General features: G+C 32.6%; 1 protein-coding gene across 1 annotated transcript; it reads left to right on the forward strand.

The window, feature by feature from the left end:
* Positions 1–3,930: 3,930 nt before the first annotated feature.
* Positions 3,931–15,034, forward strand: LOC111697991 (tuberin; the record flags this gene model as incomplete). The annotated part of the gene is made up of 18 exons (XM_023468195.1): positions 3,931–4,278; positions 4,455–4,576; positions 4,816–4,918; positions 5,117–5,164; positions 5,595–5,719; positions 6,003–6,123; positions 7,795–7,939; positions 8,458–8,723; positions 8,974–9,022; positions 9,281–9,365; positions 9,605–9,667; positions 9,927–10,079; positions 10,157–10,226; positions 10,637–10,880; positions 12,484–12,559; positions 12,901–13,007; positions 14,558–14,603; positions 14,945–15,034. Coding segments are annotated over exons 2-18 (1,811 nt in total), but the record flags the coding sequence as incomplete, so codon positions are not given.
* Between the last annotated feature and the right edge of the window lie 210 nt (positions 15,035–15,244).

A 15,244-nucleotide genomic window follows, 5' to 3' on the forward strand; every position in this document is an offset into this window, starting at 1 on the left:
TATGCGTTTTATTCCAATACTGAAATTACATTCTGCAAATGACGGGAGAGGAGGAGATAGTTTTAAAAAACGAATTTCATTTGGTGCAATGGGCTTTTATAGGCATTTGTGTTTGATGTTAATTAAATTATTTAAAATCACTTGAGTGAAAGTCTACCGGTCGTATTTCTAGTCCACAGTTTTATTTGATGTGTTTTCTGCTTAAATCTTAAAATTAATTGAAGAAAAAAGAAAAATGGAGAGCACAAATATTCTATTTAAAATTTATCAAGAGTTTGTAAATCTAACTAGTTTAACAGTGGTATAAATGGAATTTTAGACCGAAATTTTATTCTTCACGCTGGGTCTTCTATGAGACGAGTTATCATTTAAAACATGCATAAGATTTCAATCATAGGTGCAATTCACTTTAGTTTGACGTGGGTAGGTGCAATTCACTTTAGCTTGAGGTGGGTAGGTGCAATTTACTTTAGTTTGACGTGTGTAGGTACAATTTAGTTTGACGCGGGTAGGTGCAATTTATTTTCGTTTGAAGTGGGTAGGTGCAATTCACTTTAGTTTGACGTGGGTAGGTGCAATTCACTTTAGTTTGAGGTGGGTAGGTGCAATTTACTTTAGTTTGACGTGGATATGTGCAATTTAGTTTGACGTGAGTAGGTGCAATTTACTTTAGTTTGACGTGGGTTGGTGCAATTTACTTTAGTTTGAGGTGGGTAGGTGCAATTTACTTTAGTTTGACGTGGACAGGTGCAATTTAGTTTGACGTGGGTAGGTGCAATTTACTTTAGTGTGACGTGGGTAGGTACAATTTACTTTAGTTTGAGGTGGGTAGGTGCAATTCACTTTAGTTTGAGGTGGGTAGGTGCAATTTGCTTTAGTTTGACGTGAGTAGGTGCAATTTACTTTAGTTTGACGTGGTTAGGTGCAATTTACTTTAGTTTGACATGGGTAGGTGCAATTTACTTTAGTTTGACGTGGGCAGGTTCAATTTACTTTAGTTTGACGTGGGTAGGTGAATAACTTTAGTTTGACGTGCAATTTACTTTAGTGTGACGTGGGTAGGTACAATTCACTATAGTTAGACATGGGTAGGTTCAATTCACTTTAGTTTGACGTGGGTAGGTGCAATTTACTTTAGTTTGACGTGGGTAGGTGCAAATTCACTTTTGTTTGACGTGGGTAGGTACAATTCACTTTAGTTTGACATGGGTAGGTTCAATTCACTTTAGTTTGACGTAGGTAGGTGAATTACTTTAGTTTGACGTGCAATTTACTTTAGTTTGACGTGGGTAGGTACAATTCACTTTAGTTTGACGTGGGGAGAAGTTCAAAATATATTCTGCTCAAACCTTAAAAAATTGAAATGAACAAAAAGGAAAAAAATTGAGTTTTTTTTAAAAACATAAAAGTTTATACAAGCGAGTAATTGAAAATTACGAATATAATTTGTAAATAGCCTAAAAACTTAAATAAGCAAAATTAATTAAAAATAAATTTTAAAATGACAGCTCCTGCTAAACTATGTGGTCTTGGTGTCCTCTCTGCTCCTTTGATCTGTGGTCGAACCTTTTGAAATGTTAATCCCTGGATTAATATTCGTCTATCAGAAGGATTAAACTAATGCAGCTTAAATATCCCGTCATCAGAACCCAGTAATGAAAATTTAAACTAAGGAATCTGTTTCAGAAGTTTATTAGTTGCGTTTAGACTTTTTAAAGTTAAAACTCCATTCTAAAAGTCGTCTTTCTATTTCAGAGTTTTCTAGTTATTACTGTTTTCAATTATTTTCTGTTAACTACGGTATATATCTTTTAAATGAACTAATTACCAGAATAATGAATCGTCTAAAAATGTGTATGTATGGTGTATCTATGACTAGCTCCAGGCTAGATTAAAAACAGTTTTGATCGTGTCTATATTGAATACAAGTTAGACCAGAGCCTTCCCCCCTGCTGATACAGGGTGTTACTTTAAAAATGGAAAATTTTCCCATTTAAATCTCTTCTATTGTGACCCTTGCAGGCTAGGGGTGAGAAATATTTGCTTTACCCATTTTACATAAACAAAATAGTATTCCATTTGGAATTCTAAGGCATGTTTAAAAAATACATTTTCGCAAAGTTCAAAAATAGGCCCCTCATATTGGATTCAATGATAAAAAAATCAGTAGAGTTAGTGAAAATGAAATGAATTTTTCACGTTTTTTATCATTAAACCCCTAATAGAATATATTTTTTATCATTTAACTCCTAGTAGAATATATTTTTTTATCATTTAACCCCTAGTAGAATATACTTTTTATCATTAAACCCCTAGTAGAATTTATTTTTTATCATTAAACCCCAAGTAGAATATATTTTTATCATTAAACCCCTAGTAGAATATATTTACTATCATTAAAACCCTAGTAGAATATATTTATTATCATTAAACCCCTAGTAGAAAATGTTTATTATCATTAAACCCCTAGTAGAATATATTTATTATCATTAAACCCCTAGTAGAATATATTTATTATCATTAAACCCCTAGTAGAATATATTTTTTATCATTAAACCCCTTGTAGAATATACTTTTTATATTTAAACCCCTAGTAGAATATATTTATTATCATTAAACCCACGGATATATAATAAAATGGATGGATCATAGACGAGTTTCGATGTAATTTTCTGGGTGGGGTGTTATGCAGTACATTGGAGTTCTAGCAGACAATGGACCCTGGACCAGCTCTTGCATAATTCCTTTCTTATTTAGCCAAACTGAATTTTAGAAGAGGGGGGTTTGTTTAATTCCCTTGTGTAGTATTAATGTTTAAACTTTATTTCAAAGATAGCTTAATTATCGTTGCCCCCCGACCTTTTTTAAGGCTTAAACATAAATAATACTGAGGATTCAAAATAATAAATATATTTTTGACTATAAGAGTAAGAAGGTGTGGGGGGGGGTGCGAAGCCCCTTCTACTAAGAATAACACTATAAATGCCACCCACCCTTGAAAGTTACGCAGGACTATACAGTATACAGTGGGAATGATTCATATTTTTTTNTAAAAAAAGTATGCCTGATCGTCTAGAAGCCAAATATTTTGAATTTACAGTTCAAATTTTGTCCCCCTCCCCATAGGAGCTTCTAGGGGGGGGGGCAAAAATGTATGCGCTACACGCAATTTTTGCCCCCCCCCCTACATTTCATTCTGTATACGCCCTTGAAAACCCCATATATTTTACAGTTTGTCGCACTTTTGGACCTGTAAATTTCTGTTTTTACTATAACCCCTCTCCCTTTGCACAATCACACAAATTTTCAAATTTGTTCAAATATCTAAGAAAAACCCATTTATTTTACCGTTTGTTCAAGTTTTTCACCTCTAAATTTTCGTTTATATGTACACTGTACAGTCACACAAATCTTTTAATTTTTAAAGAAGTTTAAAAATGAATATAACATTTTTCGTCAAAATCAAAAAAAGTTTACATTTATCGAACTTTTTAAAACAAAAATTGAATCACATATTACCTTGAACTGCTAATGACTGGGGGTTAGAGGATGGCATGGCTCCAGGTCGTAGTCTTTTAGAAGCCCTATTAAGGTCATTAGGAGAAAAATGGTCTGAGCATATCACACTCCATTTTTTCGGATTCCAGGAGGAAGGTTGGCCTGTAAATTTCGCCCATGCTACTCTTAGGTCATTTTTCGGGAACGAAAAAAAGATTTTATCTTGACAAGTACTATTATTTTCACAAGATATTACACTGCAGTACCTCATGTTCATACATCACAGGGCCCACTGTTTATCAACACAGCTGTACAACTTTCCTACTCTATGGACCCTGAACTTTCCTTCAGATATTAATTCTTTGTAAACAAAAAAAACTATTTTGAATAAAAAAAAAATAAAAAATTGTATAAAAGAAACATTAAAAAAAACATAAATATGCCCCTAAAATAAACACAACAAATCTAGGGTCCGTTTTTCTACATCAGCTGGTAGGCCCATGGAAAAAATTACCAAAATAAAATTTGTACTGTGGCCGAGTTCAGTGTAGATAGATAGATAGAATCATATCTATAAGCGGGCCGTGATCCAATACCTCACGTTTCTAATTCTTGATTCATTTTCCCAGCATATCTTTCCTCTCTCATTACCACCGTTAAGTTTTGCACTTCATGAGGAAAATAACCCATGAAAATATTGTTTAGGCATTAAAAGATCTCCAAGATCTAGTAAAAGATCGAAGATTAAAGCAGCATGGATTTGAGCTTATTTGGATTAAAGTAAGTATGGATCAAATTGTGAAAATAAAATTATTATAATGAGAAATAAAAAGACTAAGAACTGAAGTCGCAATGCTATTATTCATGATACGTTGCCCGTTGGTTTTCATAGATTCTATATAATGTTAAATTATAATTGATTTTCTATCTCGTAGACTAATTTATTTGTTGATTAGGTAAGTGATCTTTTGGAACCTAAAATCGAGGAGAATACTCGTCACGTTGTTCTCGAGTTTCTTCAGGATCTTGTTCAAGGACAATATCTGACACTAGATGTTATGAGAGCTGAAATATTCAGGTTTAATTAAACAATAATGAAAGACAGTTAACGGACAAAATTTGTCTCTGCTCTGTTTTTGAAGATGTTCGGTAAAAAAATACTCTAACTTCGTCTTTTTTCTTAATATTACAAAAAGGGGAGACAAAATTGAGTAGTGCTAATTCGACCAAAAGTTTGGAGGTAAAATAGGAATTCGTTTTGTAGATGATGAAAGAATATTTCGTTCTTCAATGTCGGCAAAAATTGATTATGTTCAGATTTTTAAAGAAGCATACAATTGATGAGGATCTAAATCACAGAATAAAACTTCTCTCAAACTTAACAGAAAATGGAAAAGATATTTTACATTTCGAGGAAGAGGTGACTATAACTAATAAATCTATTTACTAACATTTATTCATTTTACAATATTTGCAGTTCTAACTTGTAAAATCCTAGGATATGCTGTCTTGACCCCTTCCCCTCTTATTTTACTACACAGCAATCTCAGTGACTATCAGTCAAGAATATTGTGTAGAATTATTTTTCTTCAATTTTCTTTAAAACATTATTTTGTAGATGGGAGTGTTGATGTTGGAATTATTAAAGAAAAGTACGGATAAGCAGGTAGTGTCTTTTTATCTTTAGTACAGTGAAACCCTTAATAACGAATACATCGAAAGAATTCATCAATTTTCGTATTCGTCACTTTGTGATAATGGAATGTTGCAGATATTTAGTTTTTTTATGAAATGATTATATGGAACTCATTAAAACTGTTCCCGCATATTCATGGCTATTTATTTATTTTCGAAAATACTGAAATTTACGTAATATAGTATAAAACCCATTGAAAAATTGTCAAGACGACATTTGCTAAATTCTTCCGATGTATTCGTTATTAAGGGTTTCACTGTATTTCCGCAGAGACATAGTTTTTGTCAGAGAACTGCAAATCATGGTGTTTAAAAAATATGGAAAATAGTCTAAAATTTAGCGAACATCACGAAACCTAAATTAATGGAATACTAAAGATGTTTTATGTGCATTGTATCAGGGTGAGTGTAAGGATATTCTGTCTCTAACCCTGAACCTTGTGAAGTTCAACTCTGCATATCTGGACCCTGATATAGTTTCTAAATTAATCCTGGTACTATCCTGGCATGCCTGCACTACAACCAGGTCTGTTACCGTACAAGGTTTTTTTTGGAGTGGGGCGTAGGATGTCAATTTTGTAAGTATACACTGTACAGTGTACAATGTAGCATAGCATAAATTGTTATATTAAAAACTTACTCCCGATTTCAATTGGTTGAAAAAATTCCAAATATTTAATTCTAACTTTATTCATTAAAAGACGAGATAATAATACTGGATTTAAAACACACATTTTCAGGAAAGCCCAGAGGAAAACTATTTATGCCAACATTTTCCATCTTTTTTATAAACATATTTAAAAATTCAGGGATGCAGAGATAGTGTCAACTCTGGAGATATTCAAGTGTATAGTGATGTATAGTTTTATACCTAGTGACTCTCTTCTACAGTTTGTATCATGTCTCTGCAGAGTTGTAAACCTCAAGGAGGTGAGAGTGTTTTAACACGTTGTTCATGAGATTGTAAGCGTAATTTAAATTGACCCTCTTTGCAAAGATGCCAATCAGGGTTGAAAACAAATCCGGGTTTTTTTTTTAACCAGCCCAGTGGGTTTTATTGTTTTTTTTTGGGGGGGGGGGATTGGGTTTTTTGTGATTTTTGTGCTTTTTTGGGGGTTTTTTAATTTGAAAGTAGTTGAAACCTACTAAAATTCATACTAATTCATAATAATACGACTATTTAAGTAATAGGTAAACTTTAAAGTTATGAATAATAATACTAATGTTATGATGATAGGATATTATCATAATAAATACTCTTCATAATAGATACTCTTCAAATACAATAATATCACCTCCCTTCTTCATAGGTGGCCTTTTTAGGGGGAATACTGCAATTTTTTGATATTATAGTTCTATTTAGACTACTTCTATTTTCTCACTTGGATACATATTTCTGATTGAGGGTGGGGCTACTCAGCTTAATCGGTAGATATTTATATGCTCAAGAAGAAAGACTACTGTTAAATACCGAAAAACTTCAGATCTCTCACACATAAAAATGATTAAGGGATTTTATATCCTAATTCTATCGCAACATATTTTGAAAACTCATGATAAAAGAATAAATGTGTCAGTTTTATTGCTGTAAACTCCCTAAAAATCAATGCAGTTAATAGTAGACCTTATTTTTTAAGAGTTTTTCATTTTAAGAGTGAAAAAGGAGCAATTATTAGAAAAATTCTTTAAAAAAACAATTACAGAAGGGTTTTTAAAGTGGGTTGTATTGGTATTTTTTGGTTGGGTTTTTGGGTGGGTTTTTTCATGCAAACCCTCATGCCAAGTTCGATTCACAACGGTAGTCTTGAAACCTTCATCTGGTCAATAATGTGGAAGATAGTGTTTTATTCTGATAATTTCTGTATGTTTTCCTGCAGTATAAATGCGCCAGTGCATTTTGTAGAGGAACCACAATGGAAAATAATCAGTTTAAAAAATATAAACTTGGAATGGATATCTAATTTATACTTGATCAGACAAAGCTTTTAAGGGTACCCTTGTGAATCGGGCATTGCAATCTTATGAAGGGTCACTTTAAACTACGCTCACTGCGATTTAATGGTCTCACGCTCTCAAGCAAAAATCGTTGAGAATTTTGCCAATTACTTCTAAAAAACCATATCTAACAAGAAGTGCTTTACATTGCTAAAATGTACATGTAAAGGGCTACAGAAAAGCATAAGTGAGTTAGAGCGGTAAAATCAAAGCTTAGGGCGTTGCGACAGTTCAAAGTCAGACCTGTCTTAAAAATTGATGAGACTGTTTATAAGGAGGCTGAATCTATGTGCGCTTACAGCTACTTTTGAGGGAACATTTGCATTTTTTGAAATAGGGGAAAGAAAACACTGAAAATAAAGTTTTATTCAAAATTATATTTTACGAATATTTTACTCCCTAGTTTACCAGTATTATTTCCCCTCTTTCCAGATTTTCTGTATCCCCTGTTCTTATTTTCTCCTCATTAGTTCAATCATAGAATGTCATGCCATTAAATTTCAAATTGCTTTATTTCTCTGGTTAAAACGATTTCATTTTAATATTTTAAAACAATTTATTCTTCATTAAACTCGATCTTGTTTCGATAAGTTCTCTCTATTTTAGGTTTGTCAAGACGCATGGAACACAATGCGAAGTTTGATGGGAACCCATCTGGGCCACTCCGCTCTGTTTAATCTGTGTGTTCTGATCCAGTCCTCACCCGATAGGGTGGATGTTGCTCTTGTCAGGGGGGCAGTCTTCTTTATAGGTACAAATATATTTTAGAACTCAATTAGATCATAATTTAACAAAAGTTTTTTTTTAATAGATCAAGATCTGTTAAAATTGTCCCGATGTTTATCTAGAAAGTATTTGAGAGACTCATTTGAGTGTAAACCGTGGGAAGCTATTGTTTAAAGATAAAGATAAAGAGATTAAATCTGTAAGCCTCCCCATTTTGAGAGACCCAGACCGCCCAATAGGTTAAGCACACTTAGATCCAATGCGGTTGAACTAATTTTAAATTTTCTGTTAAATCTATAAAAATGATTGGATCGACCAAGTACAATCGATGAGCTTAAAATGAAAATTTCTTTGAATATGTTTATACACGGTACACAGTACACACTAAAACATGGAAAAAAGAAGGTCTTGTTGTAGTTACATGTTGTTTGACAATTACTTTGCCATCAATAATGGTTTTTTTTTCTTCTACAGAAATGGAAATTAATTTGGCGGTTTTTTGAAGGGGGCTCGGCCTAGATTTATTTATTTATATACTTTTAGGTTCATCTTTGTGGGGTAAACAGCATGTTTCTACCTTAAAATATTCCGCCATGACAATCCTGCCTGTGTTCCTGGAGGCCTTGAAGCAAGGACATCCCCTGGTTATTTACGAAATTGCACTACAGATGGAGTCCCTGGTAGTCCTACAGGGTATCTTACTCAATGCTCCAGGCTGGGAGGAGGCTGTAACTGTTCTGGATAATATTGTGGCAAATCTTGGACTCTGTGATGCTAGTCTTAAACCAATTGTTGAAAATCATCTTCAGGTAAAATAGCAACGTTTGCAAAGCCTCTTAATTCAAATTGTGTCGATAACTATTTTTAACTGTATCTTAAGAAAACGAAAAAGGTTTATTTTCTGGTTTCTTGAAAATGAACAAGCGGCTGTCGCTATTTAGTATTTATATCAGTAAATTCGTAGAGTTAAAAACCTGAAATCACCCAAAGCATAAAATGAACTGATGATGAATTTTTTACTCTTGAAACAAATTAGATATTTAAATTAATTTTCTTTAGACAACAATAGTGAAACTTGAAGCCTTGGCAAGAAACAAGCAATATCCAGGTACAATATTGGTTTCTATCGGACTTTCCATATATTGTGGTTAGATTGAAAAGAGTCTAATGTTGAAATAAATCAAAGTACAACTTTTTTAACTCACCCAAGGTAGCCTTTTTGCTTCATATCAGACAGATACTGGGCATTTTTTAAGGGCCATTGTCATTGCCCACGTTACATTAGTAAGTATGCGTATTGCGGGAAAAAAAACTTTTACATGTATTTTTAGCGTTCTTTCTTTTATGTAGTTTTCTTATTTTGCAGGGAGCAAGAGTCGATTGTTTGATTTAATAGAAGAAGTTTCTAATTTGTGCCCGGAACAGAGTGTTCTGCATCTGTTGAAGTACAGGTACGCGTTTCAGCACATTTTTATGTGTACAACATGCATACATAAATTGTCAATCAGTCAAGGGCCTTTATAGAAATAAATCTGGTACACATACAGTCCAATTACCTTGCAAATACTACTTTATCTCTCGATCCGACAAGCAGAGAAAAAAGTTGCTTATTTTTCTTGAATGCATAAAGCACTTGACGCTATTTTCAAGTTGAGAAAGTTTAAAATTAATAAAAGTTTAAAAAAAATAGGTCTGAGTATCTGTACCCAGCTAGACCTAACTGGATTGAGAAGCTAGGACAACTAGTGGAAAGGTGATATTGTTATTTACCTTTTAGGTAACAGAACATTTTCTATATAATAAAGCTCTTCGCTCATGATATATAATTTGTATATTTGTGTATATAGCTGGTTAAACGGCTAGACCAAATTGGCTGAATTTTTTTTCTTCAAAATTCGTATTTATTTTTATTTTACGGGCAACTCCAGTCACTTCAGCAAGTTTTACATATAGCTTCATAACAGAATATTCAATTTTGATTTTAAAATTTTGTCATGTTTAAATGTTTTAAGATTTTATGAGAGAGATGTGAGACAGATGGTTCGGTTAAAGATGCTAAATATCTTGAAGGACACCGTTATCACTAATATTCTCATGTATGAGGATAAACTCTTGGAAACTGCAGTTCTTCCTTTCCTTACTGGAGTTGAATCAGAGATTGACAGGTGAGACAAACTGTTTTTGGATCATTTAAAAAAGGAATTAAAATCATAATTTCTCTGAATATGATGTTATTGAACAGGAAAGTGAAAATGAAGAGTGTACAAACAATTGCTGAAATAGCTGTAAAAGCATCAGGACCTCATCTTAAGGTATTTACGTAGTCCATAAATAATAATCAAGAGTTATCAGTAAATCCTAATTATGCTATTCATGTAACTACTTGAAATGATCAGTGATTAGGGTTCAGGCCAATTTTATACGGATCGAGATTCCAGGTGTGACCCTACCTAATTAGAAATATGGATCTTGGACTAAATATTCCTATTCCTTCGACTCATTTCTTATATTAAAGTGAAGATTCAAATTAATTTACTTATTTCGCTGAAATTCGATCGGCCAAGAAGAGATCAATTTTGTTGTTATTTTAAAATTGTGTAATGGATTAGTGGATCCGCATATTGTTCAGGAATATATACATTTTTGTCCGCTGCATTATTAAAGAATTAAAGTCAACATTACAAATAATTGTTTAAAGATGTTGTAATTGTAAATGATGAAGGACCTGTTGGATATCCTGGATAAGCTGGTCAAGAAATTAGGAGACTCTGAAACCAGGCAGGACACCGCCATTCTCTACAATAGGCAGGACTTCCTGCACTGCCAGGAGGCTGTCCTTGGTATCATCAATATATTTAGGAAGAAGTTCTATCAACATCCAATCTCTAGCGTCAAGAGATGTTGCGATATTCTAGTAACAGTTCTAGAACATATATACGGATCTCCAGCTATTCTAGAGCATACAGGTATATTCTACTAACAGTACTAGAACATATATACGGATCTCCAGCTATTCTAGAGCATACAGATATATTCTACTAACAGTTCTAGAACATATATACGGATCTCCAGCAAAGATAATATATATATAGATACGCTGGCAGGTAGAAATTTGAGGTCTTGAGAAAAGGTGCAATCAGCACCATCTCTGTCGTACGCATGGCATTTTATCCTCTGGATTGTTGCTAATTTATCACTTCGTTTATGCGTGATAACACTAAATGCGTACTACAGTATCAACAATGTATACTGCATATTGTACTTAATGAAACAAGTTAATCAATGCAAATAAAACTGAGGTAGGAATTTGACTAGACAAAGTTAAAATGTGCAAGTTGTACTGAATGGCATACGTAAATTAACGCAATTTAAATAAAAATTATGACTATAAAAGTACATCGAATCTAGGACAAAGTACAACTGATCTGATCATAACATAAACAAAACGCGTACTGTATGTTTGTGTTACCAAGAAAATTTCTTTAACATGTCTGAAAAACAGGTCAATAAAGAGGTAACAGAGTATTTAAAGTTGGGGAGAAAATTCACTCCCTTCTGCAAAATAGAGGTGCGAGAAGAACTAAGGAAATTCGAGGAAGAAATCACACAGGTGATTAATAACCTATTCAGGATGGAAGCGAAAAAGATAAACACAAAAAATATCTTCGTCAGGATTAGACTGTTAATTAAATCCAAAACTGTTAAACATTCAAATGATACAAAACAATTATTAAATTCAATTTTGAGAAGTTATAAAACAGAACGAATATCTTTTAAAAAGTTGTTGCAGCAAAAGAATAAAATGAGTTCGCTTAAAACTGAAAAGCAAATTGAAAACATTTTTAAACCAGGAAAAAGCCAGATAATAGTTGCGAGTGATAAGAATATAGGTTATGTGTGCTTGGATAAAGATGATCTATTATCACAATATTTAAAGATAAATGAGAAACAGCATTTCGGGAAAACTAACATAACGGAAACTTGGTACATAAAAAATGTTTTAAAATTTCTAAAAGAGGCAAGTCTAAATATACCTTTAGAACTAGGAAATATTGTTAAAAAATTCGATTTTAATTGGATAGAAAAAACAGCCGAAATTGGAACACTGAGATTGATGCCGAAGCTTCAAAAATTAAAAGAAATTAATAAAAGCACTGTAGAAAATCTTACACCAGCTATACTAGAGCATACAGGTATATTCTAGTAACAGTTCTAGAACATATATACGGATCTCCAGCTATACAAGAGCATACAGATATATTCTAGTAACAGTTCTAGAACATATATACGGATCTCCAGCTATACTAGAGCATACAGGTGGTATATTCTAGTAACAGTTCTAGAACATATAAACTGATCTCCAGCTATTCTAAAGCATTCAGGTAAATTATTCTAGTAACAGTTCTAGAACAAATCTATTATATATATATATATATGGATCTCCAACCATTCTATAACAAATTCCTTTATCTGATTTAGTTATCTATAAACTTTCCATTTTTAAAATGTCTTTCGATGAAATGTCAGGCACCGTTTTAATCCTCACTTTTCCATTTATATTTGCTTCAGGAGAAATTCGGCTGGAAATATTTCGATGTTTTCTGAGTTTACGAGCGAGGCATGATTATCATATGGGGTTTGTAAGGTAAGGCAACAAACTAAGTTCCAATAAGGTTTGTTAAGTTATAAATAAAATAGTATTTGATTTTCCTGTAGATTTGTTTTAAACGAGAAATACCGAGGTTTTAGTTTGGCCAAGTTTAGATACTAAACATTTTGAAAACAGCAAAATATAGCCTGCAGTATGCTCTTTTATGCATTAAAGTTAGTAAAAAAAAATCAAACCAAAACCTTTTATCAAATGTTGCAAAGCTTTAATTTCTTTATTATAGATCTTTAGTCATATTTGTAATCGGAGTTATTTCTGATGCTCCGCTGTCTGTGTTATTTGGAATGAACCTTTAATCAGATAAAAAAAATGTTTAGGGATTCAGATGAAGCTGGTTCAGTTAGCTTTAGTCCTTATGTTATCTGTGCACAGCGTAAGATACCGGGACAACATACAGTTGCAGTACAATCACATTCAGATAAAGGTTAGGAATAGTATACAGTTGCAGTACAATCATATACAGATTAAGTTTAGGATTAACATACTGCTGCAGTACAATCATATACAGATAAAGGTTAGGATTAACATACTGTTGCAGTACAACCATATACAGAAAATGGTTAGGATTAACATACTGCTGCAGTACAATTATATACAGATTAAGGTTAGGATTACCATACTGCTGCAGTACAATTATATACAGATTAAGGTTAGGATTACCATACTGTTGCAGTACAATCATATTCAGATAAAGGTTAGGATTACCATACTGCTGCAGTACAATCATATGCAGATAAAAGTTAGGATTAACATACTGCTGCAGTTCAATCATATACAGATAAAGGTTAGGATTAAAATACATACATAAAGGTTAGGAATAGTATACAGCTGCAGTACAACCATATTCGAATGAAGGTTAGGAATAGTATACAGCTGCAGTACAACCATATTCGAATAAAGGTTAGGAATATTATACAGCTGCAGTACAACCATATTCAGATAAAGGTTAGGAATAGTATACAGCTGCAGTACAACCATATTCAAATAAAGGTTAGGAATAGTATACAGCTGCAGTACAACCATATTCAAATAAAGGTTAGGAATAGTATACAGCTGCAGTACAACCATATTCAAATAAAGGTTAGGAATAGTATACAGCTGCAGTACAACCATATTCAAATAAAGGTTAGGAATAGTATACAGCTGCAGTACAACCATATTCAAATAAAGGTTAGGAATAGTATACAGCTGCAGTACAACCATATTCAAATAAAGGTTAGGAATAGTATACAGCTGCAGTACAACCATATTCAAATAAAGGTTAGGAATAGTATACAGCTGCAGTACAACCATATTCAAATAAAGGTTAGGAATAGTATACAGCTGCAGTACATTCATATTCAGATAAAGGTTAGGAATAGTATACTACTGCAGTACACTCACATTCAGATAAAGGTTAGGAATAGTATACGCTGCAGTACAATCATATTCAGATAAAGGTTAGGAATAATATACAGTTACAGTACAACCATATTCAGATAAAGGTTAGGAATAGTATACAGCTGAAGTACAATCACATTCAGATAAAGGTTAGGAATAGTATACAGCTGAAGTACAATCACATTCAGATAAAGGTTAGGAATAGTATACAGCTGCAGTACAGATAAAGGTAAGGATTAACATACTGTTGCAGTACAATCAAATTCAGATAAAGGTTAGAATTACCATACTGCTGCAGTACAATCATATTCAGATAAAGGTTAGGATTACCATACTGCTGCAGTACAATCATATGCAGATAAAGGTTAGGATTACCATATTGTTGCAGTGCAATCATATACAGATAAAGGTTAGGATTAATATACTGCTGCAGTACAATCAAATTCTGTCCAAGGAGCTGTAGGGCTAGCTTATTGATTAGTTTTGATTTGAAAAGTTGTGAAGTACATAATTCGGCCGAACATCACATTTTAAAAAAGATCTTTAAAAATAATTATTAAAAATGCAAAACTGGTGTAATAATTTATTGTTTAGGTGTTGTGACATTATCATTAACAAGAGCTTGCAGAGCTGTCATAAGGAAGAATATCTTAAAATAAAAATGATTTAAGGCAAATTTATTTGCTTGTAAAATGTACTCTCCCTACATAAACTGTCAAATTAACTTTATACAATTTGGCCTGCTTAAGAATTCAGTGTACAATATATGCTGTTGTGATATTATATGTTTCTAGTCTGACAAGAGAATTATCACTTTATTTACGTTGCACTGTAAAAGCACATTTTTATGTACTTACTACTTATGTATGACCCTCCAGACTTGTCTTCATATTCTAATAGGGTAAATGACAGCATCCCTCAAATGTTAAAATAATGATAATTATTTGTTGGTATCCTTTAAAAAAGATATCCTTGTATTAGGTGCTTAAAGGATGAAAGAGATTGGAAGGTTCTAAACCTGGTTCTCACAGAGATACCAAGTGTTCTGCAGAACAAAGGAATGCTTGTAAGGTATATACTGATCAAGGATTACAAATTATAGATTACTGATTACAGATTGCAGATCATTGATTACTGATTACTGATTACTGATTACAGATTACAGATTACAGATTACAGATTATAGATTACAAATTACAAATTACAAATTACAAATTACAAATTACAAATTACAAATTACAAATTACAAATTACAAATTACAAATTACAAATTACAAATTA

This window comes from Eurytemora carolleeae, unplaced genomic scaffold (assembly GCF_000591075.1).
Source record: "Eurytemora carolleeae unplaced genomic scaffold, Eaff_2.0 scaffold296, whole genome shotgun sequence".
NCBI lineage: Eukaryota > Metazoa > Arthropoda > Copepoda > Calanoida > Temoridae > Eurytemora > Eurytemora carolleeae.